The 22,496-nt window shown below is 43.1% G+C and overlaps 1 protein-coding gene across 1 annotated transcript in view; it reads right to left on the reverse strand.

Moving 5' to 3' along the window:
- Positions 1 to 19,967, reverse strand: part of LCT (lactase) — a 48,490-nt gene extending 28,523 nt beyond the window's left edge. The window contains exons 1-5 of the mRNA XM_036086144.2: positions 19,328 to 19,967; positions 10,715 to 10,794; positions 8,081 to 8,164; positions 4,344 to 4,446; positions 2,290 to 2,368 (exon numbers count right to left, since the gene is read on the reverse strand). Of these exons, the coding sequence (XP_035942037.1) occupies positions 2,290 to 2,368; positions 4,344 to 4,446; positions 8,081 to 8,164; positions 10,715 to 10,794; positions 19,328 to 19,967 (986 nt within the window). The remainder of the gene's footprint in view (positions 1 to 2,289; positions 2,369 to 4,343; positions 4,447 to 8,080; positions 8,165 to 10,714; positions 10,795 to 19,327) is intronic.
- Positions 19,968 to 22,496: the final 2,529 nt, after the last annotated feature.

The following is a 22,496-nucleotide window of genomic DNA, read 5'->3' on the forward strand; positions in this document are numbered from 1 at the left end:
TTTTTGAAGCATCAACTAACACATTTGCTAAAACAGCAGTAGGGGTGAAATGATCTATAGTTATGGATTATTCATAATATATGCAGGTCTCTGGAGCACAGTCAGGGACACAGGTGACACCCACTCAGTGAAGAGCCTCAGCTGCTCTGACCCAACCCTCCTGACCCTGACTGTCCTCCTGGCTTGGAGAAAATGAGGTCTTGAAGAAATAAACAAACAGCCCCTGTCTAAAATACAATTTGCTCTAAAGGCTTTTTTTTTTTTTAAGTTTAAAAATTATTTATGTAAGGAATCTCTACACCCAACATGGGGCTAGAACTCACAATCCTGAGATCAAGAGTCACGTGTTCTTCTGACTGAGCCAGCAAGGTGCCCCTCAATTTACTCTAAAGGTTTTAATGCTGGGAGTCCTGGGTTTGCCTAACTTGGGAAGAGATTTAGCACACAAAGCCTCAATCCCTATGCCCAGGCCTTCCAGGTAGCCCTCCTTCAGCTGTCCCTCCCCGGCCCCCAGCTGCCTCAGAGCATCCCAGATAACGCTCTTTCTTCCCTGTCTGGGGAGCAGTGCCGTGTTTCCTGCCACGGTCTGGTGTCAGAGTCATTTGTGGGCCTCTCTGTCTCCCCGCTGAGGTCTAAGATCCTCAAAGGGAAAACCATGTTAATCCTGTTGGAAACCCGCTGCCCCCACTTGCTCCTGCCCCCAGTGGGCTCTCCACCAATGTCCACCTGAGTGAGGACCCCTGGCTGTTAGTTTGATGTTAGCCAGCGTTGGACCTTTGCTTCAGGCCAAGGTTTAGAGGGAGAACCTTAGAGCTGGTGTCACATGACGTCTTGTGGTTTTGCAATCACTGAGCTTTCAGGGCAACCCTTCTTTCTTTATGGCCTGTTGAGTTCTATTTTCTGAAAAGACATGGCCCAGCACTCCTCTACTGACTCTAAGTGTGGTAAGGGAGCAGTTCTGACCTGTCTCCTCTTTCCACCGTTCACACTCCTAGGACAAAGCCTTACATGTAGCAGCTGCTTCGGGTTTGTTGATTTGACCTGCTGGCTTGAAGTGAGTTGAGAGGATTGAACAACAGAATGAAATATACAAGTGCTGGAAGAGGAAAAGGACAAAGAGGTGGTAGCAACTGAAGTGTATGACTTTGGACAGAGCTGTCCTAGCAAAGTCTAAGGTGAAGGGCAAGGAGAGCTCTAGCTGAAAGTCTGGGAAGCCCAACGATTCTTTCCGGTCTTTGTCCTTTGTCAAAACATGGTGCATGAAGCTCATGCATGTAACACACCCATGGAAGGCTGAGGGTTCTGGGGAACAACCCATGCTGGTTTCCACACCATCTTGTCTTAATCACTTGAGAAGCACATTAGATTATGAGTGTGTGAGGGTGTCATTATGGGGGTCCTCAAACCTGCTCTAATTTTTTTTTAAATATGCCATTTATAAATGTTGTTACTTCAGTTGTTCAGTAAGAAATTATTTGCAACCCCACCATAGATTAAAACCTTTCAGAGGCCCCTGGGTGGCACAGTCTGTTAAGCATCTGACTCTTGGTTTCGGCTCAGGTTGTGATTTCATGGGTCGTGGGATCAAGCCCTACATCGGGCTCTGTGCTCAGTGTGGAGTCCGCTTGGGTTTCTCTCTCTCCATTTCCCTCTGCTCCTCCTCCCTTGCTCTCTCCCTCTCTCTAAAATAAATAAATCTTAAAAAAAAATTAAATAAAACCTCTCAGAACACCACTGATTTAGGCTTCTGCCCCACTGCAACTGCTGAATCTCCAACCTACACTGTCTCCTTGTGGGAAAGATGTTTCACAGTTCACAGGAGGAAACAGGTGTAGAGAACTCACCTCACTTACTCAGGTCATGACTTCAGTGGGGTGGTCAGATCTATCTTTAACTCAGCCTTCCACAAACTCACACTACCTGCAACAAGATCTTAAACTAGAAGGCAGGGGTTCAAATCCCAGCTCGGCTTGCTGTGCTCACTTGGGCAAAATGCAAGGCTCCCAAGTGCAGAGTGACAAGTGAGATGCAGAAACACGTGGGCCCAGAGTCAGATGCAGTGGGAGCCAGGCTCTCTCACTGCCTTCCCCTCTGAGCCTTCATTTCTCACCATGATAAAAATCACTGGCCAAGAGGCAGTGAGCCAACATCGTGGCTGGAACTAGCCTAAGCTAAGCAAAATAAGTCAGTCAGAGGCAGATGACAACAGTCCCCTGAGAGTACACATGTGAAAGATTAGTCTTCAAATATCAGCTATTTAATAGATTTCAACAGGAAATCTAACATTACCTTGTCTTGGAACTTCGTGAACAGCTTAGGAGCGTATTAAGATCAAACCCAATGGTGAGAACCTGGTGTTCACTTATGGCTGTAAAATAAGAAGTTTAATTAACACTCCCTGAAGCCCAACCAACAATATTCATGACTCTCATCAATTGTTTTCTTATTTATACAACACACCTAAGCTCCAAGCAATCATTCTAAGCCCCCTGGAAAATACCACAGGCCGAAGATGTAAGGAGCTCAGGAGTGATTTCCATGTACCTAGAACAGTGGTTCTCAAACTTCTGTGTGCATCCGAATCACCTGCAGAGCTTGTTAAACACAGCTTGCTGGGCCCACCCCATAGTTTCTGAAGCAGTGCACTGACGTGGGGCTCAAGGATTTGAATATCTACCAAGTTCCCAGGTGATGCTGATGCTGCTAGTCTGAAGACCACACATGGAGAACAACTGATTTAGAAGAACTCAAACATCAGAAAGAGATGGAATTTTTTATAATTGTCGTGAACTACGCATAAACAATAAATTGACCATTTTAGCCATTTAGAAAGGGGTGGGACTTAAGAACAGAAATCATTATGCCATCAAAAGTGAGTTAGGGTGAGGGTTATTAAGTTGTATCTATGGATAAGTGTCATGAGGTCTTTGAAGCTAGCTCAGCACTGGTTACAGGTAGTAGAGAAGGCACTAGTGACTTCTACCATACTCTGCCTTATAGGGCGACTGGAATGAATATCAGGACACCCAGGAACCTGCCCCTCCCTAGTAGCCCTCAGCTCCTGATGCCTTAACACAATCCACCTTTCCCTTGATGTGATTGGACCCGGAGTGATCTCTTGATCCATGGCTCACCAATCAGATTCACTCTCATGAATTTGAACTAAGAGACACAGAGAAGATGGTCCATGAGCTGTGGGTCTTAGACCTGAAGGCTTCAGTGAGGTGCCCACCAGGGCCACGTGTGAGCTGAGGTAATGGGGAAAAGAGCAAGGGTAAGCAGAGCGGGGGCAAAGGTGAGAGATCTTGGAGGGAGCGGTAATGAAAAGGGATACTCAGGCACAGAGCAGTTCCCATGCTTATACCTGAACCTGGAAGCCGGATGGTCTTTATTTCCACAAGACCAAGGCATCTTTGTCATTTTTGTACAGAACCTGTCTTCTTTCTTGAGTCAATGGGAGCTAAGGGACCAATAATACAAAGGCAAGGGACATTAAACCTGTCTGGCGTGGGCTCTCAGACCAGCCCTCTTCTGGTCCCTCCTCTTATTGGAACCCCAGACTTCTAAAACTGCTACTCCCCAAGCCAATGTACCAAATGTCACTGAAAACCTCTCCAGCAAAAGGGGAACCCTCCTACACTGTGGTGGGAAGGCAAGCTGGTGCAGCCACTCTGGAAAACAGTATGGAGGTTCCTCAAAAAGTTAAAGATAAAAATACCCTACAATCTAGCAATTGCACTACTAGGTATTTACTCAAAGGATACAAAAATAGTGACTTGAAGGGGCAGCTGCCCCCTCCATGTTTATAACAGCACTATCAACAACAGCCAAATTATGGACAGAGCCCAAATGTCCATCAACTGATGAATGCATAAAGAAGATGTGGTGTAAATATGCAATGGAATATTACTCAGCCATCAGAAAGAATGAAATCTTGTCATTTTCAACATCATGGCTGGAACTAGCCTAAGCTAAGCAAAATAAGTCAGTCAGAGAAAGACAAATACCATATGATTTCACTCATATGTGGAATTTAAGAAACAAAACTGATGAACATAGGGGAAGGGAAGGAAAAATAAGATAAAAACAGAGAGAGAGGCAAACCATAAGACTCTTAAATATAGAGAACAAACTGAGGTTGCTGGGGGGAGGTGGGGGGGGTGGGCTAGATGGGTGATGGGCATTAAGGAGGGCATTTGTGATGAGCACGGGGTGTTCTTTGTAAGTGATGAATCACTACATTCTCCTCCTGAAACCAATACTAAACTGTATGCCAGCTAACTTGAATTGAAATAAAAACTTGGAAGGACAAAAACAAACCTCTCCAGCAATGGTCCACTCACCCTCGAGAAGGCTGAAGAGCAGCCCGGTTGAGTTCTTTCTGGTGGAAGGGCAGTCCTGGAATCTCAGATTGAAGATGAAAATTTTCACTTTTGGCTCAATAGTCTGAAAAAGATCAAAGCCAGCAAGTGAATGGAAGCTGCCTAGAGTAAGTGTTTTGATAACAGGGACAGATCTTCAAGATGAGAAGCTATAAACACTCTAGTTTGGGAAATGTTCTCTAGCCAGGTCAATTAATAAAGGGAGCAGACTCTAGACCCTGAGGGAAACCAGTCTACACTTTTCAGTAACATTAGCCACCCTCCCCATTGACCCCCAGCAAAGAGACAGGTTCCACATGCTTACAAGGCTCCTCCTAGAACCAGGCACTAAGTGTTGGGACCAGGAACAAGGCCATCCACTCATGTTAGGGGCCTTTGTTACTACAAGAAGCTTAATCAGGTGTCACCATAACAGTATTTATGAATGTCTGGGGTTTGCTTCAAAACAATCTGGCTTGAGGGGCACCTGGGTGGCTCAGTCTGTTAGGTGACCGACTCTTGATCTCAACTCAGGTCTTGATCTCAGGGTCGTGAGTTAAAAACAACAAGAGCAACAACAAAAAAAACCCACTCTGGCTTGAGAAGGGAAAGGTAGGCGATAGATGGAACAAGGTCAGCCATGAGTCAATAGCTTTTGAAGTTGGGGATGGCATCATGATACTTTTCTTTCTACCTTTGGATATATTTGACATTTCCCATGATAAAAAGTTAAAAGGAGTGGTCCTCATTCAAATGGAACAGGTGTGACTTTTCTCCCATTTCTAAACCATGTCACTGTGGAAGGAAACATTTGTAGGTTGACCTGTCATTTGACTTCACCTTAAATTACCTTTTTTGGGGAGGCTGGGTTTGGTCATTTTCCCCACACCAAGTTTTTCCTCCTCTGAGGGGCTAAAGGCCACTGAGAGATACCAATACCACCACTGCCAAAGAAGGCAGGCACATTATTTTCTGAGTCACCTGCAACAGTGTCCCTTCTTTACAGATAAGGTGCCTTCAGCTTTGAGAAGCTAAGTGGCCCAGGACCACAATTAGTAGAGTTGCAGCTCACACACAGCCCTTGTCCTTTCCCCGTGCTGGGTCAGTGTGGGAAAGCCCAACTATTAAGAACACAGAGGGTTTTCTCTTTCCTGCAAGGTCAATACACAGTGGGGGCAGCCTGTGATATCACAGGATGGGAGAGCTGGAGGAGCCTTCTGCTGGGTGGAGAATTCCCTGGGTGAGCAGGGCCTTTCCTGCTAAGACGATGTGGGAGGCTGCTCATGGACCTCCTGCAGAATTCAGAAGTGCTGTGGCTCTTTATCGAGGTGCTGGGCCTGAGGATGCCCTCCAGCCCTAAAACACTGGTGTGCTGGTGGGAGGTGCAGCAGCTGAGGGTCCCTGAGGCTCAGAGAGGGACAGGCAAGTGCTCTGGGGAGGGTGAAGGGAAACGGGAAAGGAGTGGGCACCTGCTCCTCGCTGCCCTGCCTTATCTTCCCTGCAGCCCCAGGAGGACGCAGGGAGGCTGGGCTGAGGAGGGACGGTAGGTATGCTGGGAAGGAAGCTGTGGGTGGTGTGATTCGGGTTCCCGGGGAGAACTCAGCTGTTCTTCCTGTCCTGGGGGTGCTAACTGTGTGGGAATGCCACAGGCTCATAACCGACGACCGCAGAGAGGGACAGTCTCCTCTCCAGCTCGGTTCTCTCCTCATAGCTGGTGATCGGGGTGGTCATCCTGAATCTCTGGGGCTGCCTCTGAGCTGTCAAGTGCAACATCTGGAATTTAATTCCTACCTAAGGAAATAAAAGGAACAAAGAATCGCAGCAGGGCATAATCAATGGCTGCCAAGTTTGTCCAGGGAAGGTTTTACTGTTTGGCTGGCCAGCTATTGACTGAGGGTTCACAGCTGTATCTGGGCACTGGTGGGAGCAAGTCTTCTTGAAAATGTTTTGATATAAAAAAGGAAACCTGGTAAACCACATCCTCAAGCAGAAATTAAGCCCCAGCTCTGTTGACGGGCTCTCCGAAGCGTGCTGCGTCTGCATAACCCAGACAGTTTTAAAATGTCAGCTTTGTCTGAACCCATTAACTGAGCAACAAGCTCTGGTTGACTTCCTTAAGGATGATAAAAGACAGATTTAGTTATCACAGGCATCGGAAGGTCTTGAAGACACTACTTAAGTGCCGCTGAAGGACCAGAAATCTGGCTAGCAAGCCCACCAGGGCAGGCTCTGGGTCAAGGCAATCTGGTTTCAGGTAAGAAGATATTTACTAAAAAAAAAAAAAAAAAAAAAAAAAAAAATTATATATATATTTACAAAAACTAAAATTATATGTGATTTTCAAAAACGCCACTCTCATTATAATGTCCCCAACACCTTGGAATTACTTTTGTTTTGGAGAGGCAGTGTGGTGTCACAAGAAAGCCTGCTTCCAATCCCAACTCTGCTCCCCACCTAGTGTCTGACCTTGGTTATGTTTCTTACGTGCTGGGGTCTGCTGTGAGGGGAGAAATATTGTGAGGATAAAGTGCCCCACGTGGTGCTGGGCACAGAGCAGCCATGAAAATCACAGCGGCTATCACTCAAACGTCTTGCGACTGCATCTGCTGGCTTTATGAGATCCTATTACTTGTAGATAATAAAAGTGGTGGTGCCTACAAGGGGCAGCAGGAAACCCACAGACCCCGGGGGTGGGACTGATGCTAATTTGTCCGTTTCCAGCTTCCAGCCTCAGGTCGAATGGAGATTCCACCTAGCTGCAGCCCTGAGGGTTTGACACTGAGGAGCTTGGCCTTTCAACAGATAATTCCTCTAACAATCCATCCGGCTTGGTGGTGGGGATGCTGGGATTCCAAACCAGGAGGCACAGGGCAGAAAGAAGAGGGGAGCGGCTTTGTGCCCACCCCTGCAAGAGCAACAGGAAGGCACGGGTGAATGCTGGTGGCCGGGCATCCCCAGAGAGGCCTGTGAGAAGGTAGCTCTTCAGGGGTAAGTATGGAAATGCTGCTAGGATTCGGAAGGTACAATCCGTTCTACCCTGTCAGGAGGTGGGGGGAATAGTCAGGACTCCGGGGAATTTGGAGTTTGTCGTCCTCAAGGAAGTAGCTCAGCAGTGACCAAGCACAGGGGAGAAAGCTAACAGGTAGGTAGGTGGCAACCAACATACTTTCTCTAACTAGTCACAATCATTACCCTCGAGGAAAACAATACTGGGAACAGGACGAAAGGGCCTAAGGTTACAGCAAGGTTCCCAGAGCTGGCCTCTGATTTAGCAGACCTGGGTGTGAAATGTCTTTTTTTTTTCCCAGTTGTGGGGAAATACACATACAATTTACCACCGTAACCATTTTCACGTGTATAGTTCAGTGGCATTAAGTCCATTCACGCTGTTGTATAACCATGACCACTGTCCATGAAATTCCTTCTTAAATCTTAGAAAGAACACTGAAATTTCAATTCTCAGATTTCTACACAAGAGATCACGTAAATATTTAACATGATAACCCTGTGATCTCTGCCAGGGAAGACTGCCTGACCACCACCCCCGGCCCGATGTTCTCCAGCCATGCATTCAAGGGCGATCTCCCCCAGTGCAACTCTATATCTCTGCCAACTGTGGGGGCAAGCTCAGTTTACTCATCAGCCAGGCCATTAAATGTCTACCATGCTGTTGGGAACCTTCTCCATTCATCACCAATATAGGAAATGGCTCAAATTACCTGCAATTTACTCAGCTTCTGTGGCAAACTTGCTTCACTTTGGCATTCATATGACAAATCAAGAGAGAGGAAATCGACAGTGCCCTAGAAATAAATAAATAGGGTTGTTAGAACGTAAGCAATTTCAAGGCAAACTACTGTTCGGAAATAGCCTTTTTTCTTTCTCCTCCTATTCCTAAACTGATACTCTGAAGTGAGATTTTCCAAGGGAAAAGCAGGCAGAGGACAAGCTGGGACAGCATGAGAATGTGTGTGTGGGATGTTCTGTTGGGAATACATCACCAGAGACTTAGCAAAGTGCTTGGCATACAGTAAGTGCTTGATCAATGTATATGATTAAATGAGTGAATGAATGAAGTACTGTATGCCAGAAATTGTGGGCTCCCACCAAACAGGTGAGCACTAAGGGAGTCAGAGGCCAGAGCTGCCCTGGTCAGCAGTCCTCCCATTTTGCCGGGATGGAGAGAGTGGAGCCCTCAGACACCCACAGGACCCTCAGGGATCTCTCTAGACCCTACTGGGATTTTGGGGATCTTTTTAATTGTAGGCTATAGTCACTGGCTACTGTCAGGCCACAGTTTAAAGTCTGCCCTAGTGGACCCTAGCTTGGCCCATAGTATCGGAGAACACAGCTCTCACGGTCCTGGACATACCACCCTGCATACATTCTAAGAACTTCAGATTCGCAGAGTAAACCCATAAAGATCCACTGGGATTCCCTCTCTGCCTTTCTCAGAAGTCATTCTATCCTTATCAGGACTAGATCATCACCTGTCATCTCTCCTCCACAGATGATCTGTTCTTTCAGGACAAAGACCCTGGATAACGGCATCCGATGACAACCAAGGGCCCTGTGGACCTTCGATAACTGACTCACCAGTGGTTCCCTCTGGCTTTCCTAATCAAGTCGTCATCAGTGTTTACCAAATAGTCCACACCTTGCTCCACTTTCCTGAGTATCACTCCAGCCCTTCTCCCCTCACCCTCTCAGCTCTTACTTTGGTCTGTTGATTCTGTACAACACATATAGTCGTTGAGTTCCTACCCTTAAAATCACTGTGCTCAGTGCAGCAGATGAGGATTCGCATTTAAAGAGTAAGAACCACAGAAGCTTACCAATTAATAGAGTGTTAGCAAATGCGCCAATGACATGAAAAAACACGGAGAGTTAGAAATGTGATAAGCAAAGTCCACACCAGTGGTCTTCAAACTCACCTGGGAACTGGGGAAGCCTATGAAGACCCAGGACGGTCCCTCCCCATTAAGCCGTGGCCCTTATGTGCCTTACTAGCTCTCCAGGTGGTTCTGATTCACAAGGCTTGGGAAGTGCTGGTCTAAATAAAGGGCTAAGTGTTCCAAGTGGAGAGAGAGCACATCAGGTTGAGCAAGGGAGTATTATTAAATGAGGCCTCCTGATGGAGAGCATATGCGCATGTATGTTGTAAATGGGTAGAATTTTGTTGGAAGAGATTTGAGCAAGGCTAGGATAGGAAACTCACATGAGTGCCCATGCAAGTGAGCAGGAAGAAAGCATAGCATACACACTGGGAAAAACAGGAGGGGCGACCCGAGAGAGAGCAAGACAGCCCAAGTGAGCCACACTCTGGAAGGCCCTGAGGAATTTGCACCAATTCTTGCAATCTGTGGCAAAATACACATTATATAAAATTTAGCAAGTTCAGTGTCATTAGGTGCATTCACATTATTGAGCCACCATCACCACCATCCATGCAATGCATTTTAAAGTCTCAGAGCGAGCACTGAGTGTAGCTTCCCAGTAGGGAACTGATAAAGACTGTGCTCTTGGAAAATCCAGAAGCCCTGGGTGGCATGGACTGGGGCAAAGAGACCAGTTCAAAGGCTATTGCTCAACAAGCACTTTTGTGATCAGCACTTTGGTCTTCTGGGTTCATGACCGATAGCGGTTATTACCCCTTGTAAATTAATTTAGATGGCATTCTGGCCAAACAATCAGCCTCGGAGCTGGTTATTCAGAACCTTATCTCATCTGCATTTTAAGTTCCTGAGCTGGTAAATCTGAGGGCCGGACCCTGACCCACGGAGCCTCCATGGACATGGAGACACCCGTGTCTGTCATCCAGCACCATGCTATCTATAAGGCACCCTGTCGAATGCCACAGAACTACAGAAATCAGCTATTTTGTCTGATGACTTTCCACACTGCCCAGCAGCCAAGCTTACAGAGGCCAAAGCTGTTTAATTCTCAGATTTTTATTTAAACTTTTCTTATTAAAATTGTAGTTAAAAAGTTATGTTTAGAGGAGGCAGGAACCAAGATGGTACTCCAGGGAGCACATTACTTAAAAAACAAAACCCTTTACTCTTCCTTGTATCTGTTTTGCTACAAACTGGCCTCTCCTCTAATAAGCTATTTTGGACTCGGACTAAAAAATCAGAGCACACAGAGGTGTTGGACTTTTTTGCATAGACAAAAGCTGGGGCTGCAACAAATGAGATTTTGTTTGTAAACATGAATCTAGAGAATGGACCGCACTCAGAAGAGGCACTTACAAAAATGTCAAGCTGACAGATGAAAACTTCTCTTGTGCTCTAAAATTAAAATCACAACTTTCCTCAGATGTTACAAATACTACTTGGGGCGACTGTCATCACCTTGGCAAGCAAAGATGCGGATGGTTCCAGCAGGAGCTCCGGGACGGCGTCAGCTCGCAGGACCACAGAGAGCTTTCCACCTAAAACCAACCAGAGGAACCAGCTGCAGGTGAGCGAGGTAGGACTGGGACCACGGAAGCTGCGTGGGGACTCTTTTCCTGTTCTGTGTTCATCGACTTTAAAAAAAGATTTCTTTTTTAAAGCCACCTGGGTGGCTCAGTTAAGCGACTGCCTTCTGTTCAGGTCATGATCTCAGGGTCCTGGGATCGAGTCCCGCAACGGGCTCCCTGCTCAGCTGGGAGTTTTCTTCTCCCTCTGCCCCTCTCATGCTTGTGCTCTCTCTCTCTCTCTCAAATAAAGTAAAGCCTTTAAAAAAGGGTGGGGGAGGATTTCTGAAGAAATCACTTACATCCCTTTACCCCAGCTGGAAGATTTTGGATAACAAGGTGGCTTTAAAAACATCACTTACATCACTTTACCCCAGCTGAAAGATTTTGGATAACAAGGTGGCTTTAAAAACAAAAAAGTCCCTTTACAGAATGTTCCATTTAAAGCAGGACCCTGAAATACAGGACACCTGTAAGTCTTTTAGAAGAATAAAAGCAATTACCATGCCCTGCCCCTCCACAGTGTAGAAGGCGGTGTGGGGATAACTGCTTCCTCACCTGCTTAAAGGCAGGGTGCTCTCGGGAAGCTGCTGTTCCCAGGTCCTCGCTCACTGGAGGAACAGCTGTTCAGACCCTACTGCGCATGCACAGAGGGGAACCGAAGGCACTGTGAACACCTGCCGCGTGGACCCACTTGCTTTGATCTTGGATTACCCAAAGTGGTGCTGGTACTTGTGTGCCTCGGAATCCCCCGCGTGCTTGTCCGCGGACTGGGCTGAGCCCACAACAAGTGCACTTTAAGGAGCCTCCCAGGTGCTCTTGACCACCCTTTGAGAACACTGCGGTGGGGGAGGGCTTCTTCAGCTGTTTGCATTGTGCTCTAGGATTCTTTCTTGCGCTTGAGTGTTTCTCTCCCCCTGGATTGTGTGCTTGCTGAGGAGCAAAATTTAAAACATCTCCTTAATCCCTCCAGATATCAACTTCAATACTGGATGCATAGGAGACCTGGGGTTTGGAAACACTAAACAAAAACTGAAAAAAACCGGAGTTTGAGAGTTAAACTGTAAGGCTGTATGCCTGACTTCACTTTCACCCAAATTCTCTCAGGAGAAGATCTCCTGAGACAATGAAACCACCACTGAGAACTACAAGAGTGCTTGGCTTTGTTTGCCTTTGTTTTAGTAATCTCTATGCCCAACGTGGGATTCGAACTCAGAACCCCCAAGATCAAGAGTCACTCGCTCTTCAAACTGAGCCAGCCAGGTGCCCCCAAAGGGGCTTTATTTTGATAAACATGATAGAACTTTGAAATCTTCTGAGTAAGGAATATCACTTAGAGACATTCAGTCCTCGTTCTGATAAGATAGCGCCATTATCTAGTTACTCAGTGATTGTGCCGGATGGTTCCGTTTCGCCTTTCACAGATTTCCGTGCTTTGGTCCATCATCATGTCAGCACACATGGAACATACAGCTTGTGCTTAACAGTTTAAGATGTACAATTTAGCGTCATCTCTAGACTAATGAAACAAGACTACAGTTAATCCCTAAGCAGAATGAACTCACAAAGCATTTCTATTTGACTCTGCAAGCTGCTTTTAGAATTAGAGTGAACAAATGTACTTGAAGTTCCAGAAATTCTTACACAAAATAATCAAACTTCCCCACCATGGTTGCCAAACTTTTCCCAGTGCAAGCATAAACTATCCTTCTTAAAATGCTGCAAAAGGCAGATTACTCAAAACTATCCCTTACAGGGATGTCATGAAATAAATGAAAGACTTATATTTTGTTTTCTTTCTTTCTTTTTTTTTTTTAAGATTTTATTTATTTGAGAGAGAGAGAACAGAGGGAAAGTGAGAGGGAGAAGCAGACTCCCTGCTGAGTAGAGAGCCTGACATGGGGCTCGATCCCAGGACCCCAGGATCATGACCTGAGCCGAAGACAGATGCTTAATCACTGAGCCACCCAGGCACCTCAGAATATAATTTTTTAAAAATTTTGGTAAAATATATATAACATAAAATTTACCATTAAATTTTTATTTTTACTTACTTATTCTTTTGAGAGAGAGAAAGAAAGGAAAGGATGGGGTCTGGGGAAGGGGAGAGGGAGAGGGAGAGAGAATCTCAAGCAGACTCCCTGCTGAGTGCAGAGCCCAATGTAGGGCTTGATCTCACGACCCTGAGATCATGACCTGAGCTGAAATCAAGAGTCGGATGCTTAACCGACTGAGCCACCCAGGCACCCCTACCATTATATATATATATATTTTTAAGATTTTACTTATTTGAGAGAGAAAGTGAGAGCTCAAGCATGGGGAGGAGCAGAGGGATAGGGACAAGCCGACTCCGTGCTGAGTGTGCAGCGTGACAAAATGCTCGATCCCACGACCCCGAGATCACAACCTGAGCTGAAATCAAGTCAGAAGCTCAACCGACTGAGCCACCCAGGTGTCCCACCATTAAATTTTTTAAGTGTACATTTCAGTGGCATTAAGTACATTCACTTTGTTGTGCAACCATCACCACCATCCATCTTCAAAACTTTTCCAACATCTCAAACTAAAACTCTGTATTCATTGAACAGGTAACTCCCCATTTCCTTGTCCCTGGTAACCACTATTCTACTTCCTGTCTCTGTGAATTTGATTATTGTAGGTCCTTTGTGTATGTGGAATCCTACAATAATTGGCCTTCTGTTACTGGCTTATTTCACTTAGCATAATGTCTTCAAGGTTCATCCATGTTATGGTACGTGTCAGAATTTCATTCCTTTTTAAGATCGAATAATATTCCATTGTATGTAAATAGCACATTTTGTTTATCCACTCATCCATCCATGGGCATTTGGGTTATTTCAAACTTTCAGCTATGTAAATAACACTGCTATGAAGATAGGTGTATAAATACCTGTTTAAGTCCCTGCTTTCAGTTCTTTTGTGTCTGTTCCCACAGGTGCTAGATGATATGGTAATTTTATGTTTAATTTCTTGAGGAACTGCCATACTCTTTTTCCATACTGGCTACATCATTTCACACTCCTGTCAGCAATGCATAAAGATTATAATTTCTCTATATCTTCACCAACACCTGTGATTTTCTGCTTTCTAAAATAATAGCTATTCTTATGGATGTGAAGATCTGGATAGCACATTGTGGTTTTGATTTGCTTTCCATAATGGCTGAGCATTCTTAATGATTGAGGTGATTTTTGTATATAGTGCAAGGTTAGGGTCCAACTTTGTTCCTTTGTATGTGGATGTTCAGTTTTCCCAGGAACACTTGTTGAAAAGACTCTCTTTTCCCCACTGAAAGTTCAGTCTTTGCACTTTTGTAGAAAATCATTTGACCATATAGGCAAGGGTTTATTTGTGGACTTTCTGTTTTATTCCATTGGTATATATGTATGTCCTTACACTAGTACCACACTATTTTGATTATTGTAGCTTTGTAGTAAGTTTTTAAATCAGGAAATGTGAGTCTTCCAACTTTGTTCTTTTTCTTTTCTTTTTTAAAAAGATTTTATTTATTTGAGAGAGAGAATGAGAGAGAGAGAGAGCATGAGAGGGGGGAGGGTCAGAGGGAGAAGCAGACTCCCTACTGAGCAGGGAGCCCGACGTGGGACTCGATCCCGGGACTCTAGGATCATGACCTGAGCCGAAGGCAGTTGCTTAACCAACTGAGCCACCCAGGCGCCCCTACCTTGTTCTTTTTCAAGATTGTTTTGGCTATTTGGGGTCCTTTAAGATTCCATACATATTTAAGGATGGATTTTTCTATTTTTGCAAAAACTGTCACTAGGATTTTGATAGGGATTTTATTGAATCTGTAGATTGCTTTGGGTAGTACTGAAATCTCAACAATATTAAGTCTTCCAATCCATGAACAAAGGATGTCTTTCCATTTATTTTTGTTTTCTTCACCTTCTTTCAGCAATGTTTTAAAGTTTTCAGTGTACAAGTCTTTTGCCTCCTTGGTTAAGTTTTAAAAATAACTGTTTTAAAAAAGATTTTATTTATTTGGAAGAGAGAGAGAAAGAGAGAGATGAGTGGGGGCAGAGGGAGAGGGATAAGCAGACTCCCTGCTGAGCAAGGAGCCTGATGCAGGGCTCGGTCCCAGGACTCCGGGATCATGACCTGAGCTGAAGGCAGACGCTTTACTGACTGAGCCACCCAGGTACCCCTAGAAAATAACTTTAAAAAACTACTTGTTAGAGGGAGCATAACTTGGGGCATCTGGCTGGCTCAGTCAGTAGAGCATCCAACTCTTTTATTTTAAACTCTTTTTTTTAAAGATTTTATTTATTCATTTGAGGGAGAGAGCACAAGCAGGAGAGGCAGAGGGAAATGGAGAAGCAGAGGGAGAAGCAGAGGGAGAGGGAGAAGCAAACTCCCCGCTGAGTTGGGAGCCCAAAGTGGGGCTCAATCCCAGGACCCTGAGATCATGACCTGAGCCGAAGGCAGATGCTTAACCATCTGAGCCACCCAGGCACCGAGAGCATCCAACTCTTAATCTCAGAGTTGTGAATTTAAGCCCCACATTGGGCATGGAGCTTACTTAAAAAAAAAAAAAAAAATGAGGGAGCATAACTCCCCAGTCATTAAGTGTAAGCTGTGTATGGTGACTTCTTTCCAAAGAGTGCAGGTTGGAAAGGAGGAAAAAAGAGTAACTTTACCCTAGAGATACCTGACAAATACAATCTCAATTAGGTGATCAGGGTCAACTTCAACAGTATAAATCATGTTGATGGTATGTGCCCTTGATATGATATGATGAAAATAGCACTTTATTCTGTAATCTTCCTTCCTAAAACTCATAATCTCAGCCTATCCATGAGAGAAATATCCAACAAATCCCAATAGAGGTAGTCACAAAAGACCACATATTATATTATTCCATTCATATGAAATGTTCAGAACAGGGAAATCTATAGAGACAGGAAGCTAATTAGTGGTTGTTTAGGGCTGAGGTGAGAGAGGGGAACGGGGGTAGTAGGATGATAGTTGGAGCCCCATGTTGGGTACAGAGACTACTCAAAAATGAAATCTTTAAAGTATACAGTTCAGTGGTTTTTAGTATAGTCACAAAGCTATGCAATCATATCCACTAATTCTAAAACAGTTTCATCACCAAAACCAAAATTTCTTATCCATTAGCAGTCACTTCCCGTTCTCTCTTCTAGCCCTAGACATTGCTAATCTACTGTAGTGTCTCTATGCCTATTCTGGAGATTTAATATAAATGAAATCATATAATATGTGGTCTTTTCTGACGAGCTGCTTTCACTTAGCTTAATGTCTTCAAGGTGCACCTGTTTTGTGGCATGTATCATTCCTTTTTGGGTAATTAATATTCCATTTTATGTATACACCACATGTTGTTTATCCATCAGTTGAGGGACATTAGGGTTGTTCCCACTTTGGGTTATTATGAAAAATGCTGTTATGAATGTTTGTGATAAGTTTTCGCCCGGACATTTATTTTCATTGCTCTTGGAGATATACCTAAGAGACGAATTGTTGAGTCATAGGGTAACTCTAAAGTTTATCTGTTTGACAAACTGCCAGACTGTTTTCCAAAACAGCTGCACCATCATTCATTCCCACCAGTGGTGTGGTTTCCAAATTCCCTACATCATCACCAACACTTGCTTTTGTATATTTTGTTTTTATTACAGCCATCCTAGTTGATCTGAGGTGGTATTCTATTTTAATTGTTGGATTGAGAAGTCACTCACTGGGTATTTATTATAGTATTTTGCTTTTTTTTTTTTTTAAAAAAAAGCAGTTCAGTAATTTTTTATAGTATTTTGCTTTTAACCAATATATTTTATACAACTTTTTTGTGTATATTAGGTGATATATTTTAAAAAGAACAAAAGGCTATGGGATTGGACTAAAGGAGAGGAGAATAAGAGAGAGAAAGAAGAAAACCACCTTTGGGAATAGGAAGGAGACTGGAAAAAGAATTTATTTTGTGTCCTGCATTATATTGGGGTAGAAAATCTAATGATATTGATGAAACACAAAATGAAGGATAGGAGGAATGAGCAGCAGAAGAAAAGGAAAATATGAGCTTAAAAAGCAGCCTTTAGTAACCTGATGAAGATTAAAAATGGAATCTGTAAACATTTTGATAAACATGTTTATACAGTTTTATAATCAAAATAAGTCTATGGAGTCTGTCTTCAAAACAAGACAGATTTTCCTTTGTTTGAGATGAACCAAGTTCAGTCTTGCCTTCTTTCAAAGTTCATTTACCCAGTGCTTCTTCAGTAGAATTATAGCCAACAAACATTTACTTGCTCACCCTCTCCAAGGAGGGTTCTTCTTTCCAAAGAATCCAGTTTCAAATTCAACCTCCCCTCATCTCCCACCCTCTACTCCCAGCTCACTAAAATGACTGCTGGGCTTGTCGCTGTCCCCCTGCAGGGGCTCTTCTCTCCACCTGGAATCCTCTTCTCCAATCCATTTGCTAGCTCCCTCCCTTGCTGTCCTTTCTGAGGACAATCTTCCCGACACCCCCGTCTGAAATGGCCCTGTCCACACTCACACTTTCTTCCCTTGCCCTGCTTTCATTTTTAACATAGAAAAAATATTTGATCTCTTTATAATCAAATACATGCAAATGAAGCATATAAGAAGATAATAGTTTTCAGCTGTCAAATTACCAATAACAAAGATGATTACATCATTGAAGACAGGCTGAGTCGGGTCAGAGCAGTTTTAAAACTGTTGGTATACACTGGGGCGCCTAGGTGGCTCAGTTGGTCGGGCAACTGCCTTGGGCTCAGGTCATGATCCCAGAGTCCTGGGATCGGGTACCACTGTCGAGTCCCATGTCAAGTCCCATGTCAGGCTCCCCACGTCGGGCTCCCAGCTCGGCGGGGAGCCTGCTTCTTCCTCTTAACCCTCTCCCCTCTCATGCTGTTTTTTTCTCTCTCTCTCAAATAAATAAATAAATAAATAAATAAAATCTTTTTAAAAAAACTGTTGGTATACACTATTAAAACTTTTCTGGAAGATAATTTAGCAACATGCTTTAAAGTCTTAAAGAGTGCATGTTTTTTGACCTAGTAATTTCAATTCCAAGAATCAGAAAGAATTCATCAGAAAGTAGGCAAAGGTTTATATATAGGAACATTCATTGCAGTGTAATTCATAATGGTGAAAATTAAATAAACTTATGTATAAAATAATATATATGGGGCACCTGGGTGGCTCATTTGGTTAAGCCTCTGTCTTCGGCTCAGGTCATGATCCTGGAGTCCTGGGATGGAGCTCCGCATTGGGCTCCCCGTGAGCAGAGAGTCTGCTTCTCCCTCTGACCTTCCCCCCTCTCATTCTCTCTCAAATAAATAAAATCTTTAAATAAATAAATATTTCTCTCATTTATATATATATTATTTTATTTATATTTTAAAGGATTTTATTTATTTATTTGAGAGCAAGAGATAGAGATAGCCAGAGAGAGCACAAGCAGAGAGGAGAGGGAGAAGCAGGCTCCCTGATGAGCAGGGAGGCCGACTCGGGGCTCGATCCCAGGACTCTGGGATCATGACCTGAGCTTAACCAACTGAGCTACCCCGGCACCCCATGAAAGAAATATTTAAAACTCTGATCACTTTATATGATGAGAATCTGTAAGACCATTGAAAATCATGCTCTTGGAACACCTGGGTGGCTCAGCTGGTTAAGCGTCTGTCTTCAGCTCAGGTCATGATCCCAGGGTCCTGGGATGGAGTCCCACATCGGGCTCCCTGCTCAGCGGGGAGTCTGCTTCTCCCTCTCCCTCTGCCTCTCCCCATCTGCTTGTGCTCTCTCACTCTGACAAATAAATAAATAAAATCTTTAAAAAAAATCATGCTCTCTTTCAATGAATTTTTAATAAAATGAGAATATACTTATAAAATATCTTAAGTTTAAACAGTAGGATTTACAAGTATGGCATATATGTTACATACTATGTATACAAATATACATACTGCCCAAACCTACTGAATCAGAACCTGAATCAAAATTAGCTTTGAAGCAGGAATATGGACAATTGCAATTACGCTCTTCTCACTACCTATCAGTATATCCCTATTTTATCTGTCTTCTTTGCTGGAATGAAAACTTCAGCTAGAATGCATAACTTGCTTTGCAGGAGAGAAAGGGGAGACTGAGGGAGGACGGGCAATCCTGAAGCCTTGGAGAGTCGGAGGCAGGACTGGAGAAGGAAGGGCAGAAAGATACTCCGTGGTGGCACAGACTCAAGATTGGGGAAGGAGTGCTGAAAAGAGATTTTCAAAGGAAATGCTGGGCACTCTGCAATATGAGCCACTTGTGCCCCTCTCCATGGGGAAGTTTTCAGTACAATGTTATTTTCTCACTAATGAATACACATGACAAGATTATTGAAGGGGAGTGGGAAGAAATGCGAAGTCCTGCTGTAAGGAGGGTAGGGGAGGGTGGGTGATGAAGATGGCCAGTGGGTCAGCCATCGGGGTGAGTGTGCACTTACCTTGAGAAGCATATTTTTCATGGTAAATCTCATAGGCTTTTCTGTGGGCATCAGTGAGGGTCTGGAGACGTGAAGATCTTGATTCCTGTTGGGGAAGCTCTTTTATCACCTCCTCCAAGTCACTAAACGTGAACCAGATCTCAACCAGGTCCCCAAAGGAGTGGAAGGCGAATGTGGCATAGTCTGCAAAGAGATCAGCAAAGACTGCACTTCTCCGGATGGTGCTGGCAGGGAGGGTCCGGTGATGCAGAACGACCAGGGGCTGAAGCTGCGCTGTCTTGAGGGTCTCGAGGAATCGCCGGTAGCACTGCACTGTCTTGCTGTCTGGGTTCTCGGAGCTTCCTGCTGGGAGAAGTTGTGCCCACGGCAGAAATACTTTATAATGGCTGATCTCACTGGCACGAACACGCCTGAAGTACTCCGGCAGGGAAGAGGGCAGTGGTTGTTGACAAACATAAACGCTTTTGTCCTCTGCTGCAAAGTTAGAACCTTGGGTTCCCAGTGGACCACCCAGGTTGTACAGCAAGTCATTGGTGAGAGGACCAGCAGCTGAAATGAAGTTTCTATCAGATTCCCAATCTAACCCCCAGCATGAAAAGCTTAGGAGGACAATAAACACTGAATTCCAAGCCAGCTCCATTTTCAAGGACCTGTTAGGAAGTATGTGGAATCCTTACTTTTATAACAATAGCGAGGTTGTAAAATGCTAAGTGATTATTAACACTTAATATTTAACTGGGTTATCTATGGTAATGAAATCAGTGCACGGCTTACCAGCATAATATCAAAAATTTAAAGACCATAGAGATAACACGAAAACCTCAAACATCTCACATAATTTAAGCAGATGAGCCTGGAAAATGTATGAAGGGGAAAAGTAGTCCACATTTTTCCCTGAATTATGAATTATTTTAAAATTCGTTTACATAATAGAACAAAGGTGAGTCCTTGTCAAGCCTTTCTCCCCCCTTAAAAAATGTAAGTAGGGGCGCCTGGGTGGCTCAGTTGGTTAAATGTTGGACTCTTGGTTTTAGCTCAGGTCATGATCTCGGGGTCCTGGGATCAAGCCCTCCATCGGGCTCTGCACTCATCACGGAGTCTGCTTGAGATTCTCTCCCTCTCCCTCTGCCCTTCCCCCTGCTCTCTCTCTCTAAAATAAATAAAGAAAATCTTTTTAAAAATCATAAAATGTAAAGAAATATATATAAGTAAATGATGAACATTGTGTAAAAGATTCAAATATAGAAACATATATGAAAAACCTGTAAATTCCCCTTCCCCAGCCCCCCTTGCCTTCCTCAGGTAAGCACTCTCAACACTGTGCTTCCTTCCAGTTTTCTTTCTTTCTGTAGTTCAATGATTATTCAGGAGTCAGAATGCTTGGGTTTAAATCTTATCTGGTGAAAGTTACTTAATTTCTCCATGCCTGTTTCCTCATTGGTAAAAATAGTGAATAGATAAGTTGTGAGAATGAAATGAGATCATTCTTTAGCATGTTTAGAACAATGCAACTCAATGAAAACTATTACTAAATATATACAAATGCAAACATATGTAAGTATATAACATTTTAAACATATAATTTAACGTATATGGGATTATGCCTTATGTATTGTTCCTCAGGTTTCTTTTTTTCCACTTAACAGCTCCTGGAACTCTGTCTATATCAGAATATATAGAACCACTTATTTTTAACAGATGCATAGCATTCCACATAAGGATGTACCCTAATTGAAGCTCTAGTATATAGAACACTGGTTAATTCCTAATTTTAATGTGTTGCAAATGAATATCTATATCTATACATCTTTGTCTAGATGTATGACCATGTCTTTAAGACAGAGTCTTAGAAATTAAGTTCTGGACTCAATGTTATACACATTAGAATTTTGATTGAAATCCAAATAGTCTTCCAAAACAGGCTTCTTCAAATTTAAATCCTACCTAATGTTAGAAGGATGCCTAAATCTCTACTTTGCTAACACCTGTTATAAAACTTCACATTTTTCACACTTTGAAAGATGAAAATATTATCTTCTTGTTGATTTCTCATTTTTCTGCTTAAAGGGGATAGCTAGCTGTTCGTGTTATACCATATATGTGTGGGGTTATTTCTGGGCTATTTTGTTCCCTTCACCTATGTGTCTGTTTTTAGGCCAATACCATACTATTTTGATTACTATAGCTTTGTAATATAGTTTGAAATCAGGGAATGTGATGCCTCCAGCTTTGTTTTTCTTTCTCAAGATTGCTTTGGCTTGTCAGGGCCTTTTGTGGTTCCATATACATTTTAGAATTGTTTGTTCTATTTCTATGAAAAATGCCAGTGGAATTTTGTTAGGGATTACATTAAATCCATAGATTGGGTTGTATGGACATTTTAACAATGTTAATTCTTCCAATTCATGAGCATGGAATATCTTCCCATTTATTTGTATCTTCTTCAATTTACTTCATCAATGTCTTATGGTTTTCAGTGTACAGGTCTTTCACATCTTTGGTTAAATCTACTCCTAGGTATTTTATTCTTGATGCAATTGTGAGATTGTTTTCTTAAATTCTCTTTCCAATAGTTCATTGTTAGTGTATAGAAATTCAACACATTTTTGCATATTGATTTTGTATGTTACAACTTTACTGAATTTATTGATTCCAACAATTTTTTTTGGTGGATTCTCTAGAGTTTTCTATATGTAATATCATATCATCTGCAAATAGTGACAGTTTACATCTTCCTTTCTGATTTGGATTCCTTTCATTTCATTTTCTTGCCTAATTGCTCTGGCTTAGACTTCCAATACTAGATTAATAAAAGTAGTGAGAGTGGGCATTCTTGTCTCCTTCCTGACCTTAGGTGAATAGTTTTCAGCTTTTTGCTATTTGAGTATGATGTTAGCTGTGGGCTTGTTGTATATGGCCTTTATTATGTTGAGGTACATTCCCTCTACACCCACTTTGTTGAGTTTTTATCATAAATGGATGTTGAATTTTGTCAAGTGCTTTTTTCTTCATCTACTGAGGTGGTCATATTTTTGTCCTTCATTTTGTTAATGTGGTGTATCACACTGATTTTCAGATGTTGAACCATCCTTACATCCCTGGAACAAATCCCACTTGATCATGGTGTATGATCCTTTTAATATATTTTTTAATTTGGTGTACTAATATT

This window comes from Halichoerus grypus, chromosome 4 (genome assembly GCF_964656455.1).
Source record: "Halichoerus grypus chromosome 4, mHalGry1.hap1.1, whole genome shotgun sequence".
In the NCBI taxonomy this organism is placed as follows: Eukaryota; Metazoa; Chordata; class Mammalia; order Carnivora; family Phocidae; genus Halichoerus; species Halichoerus grypus.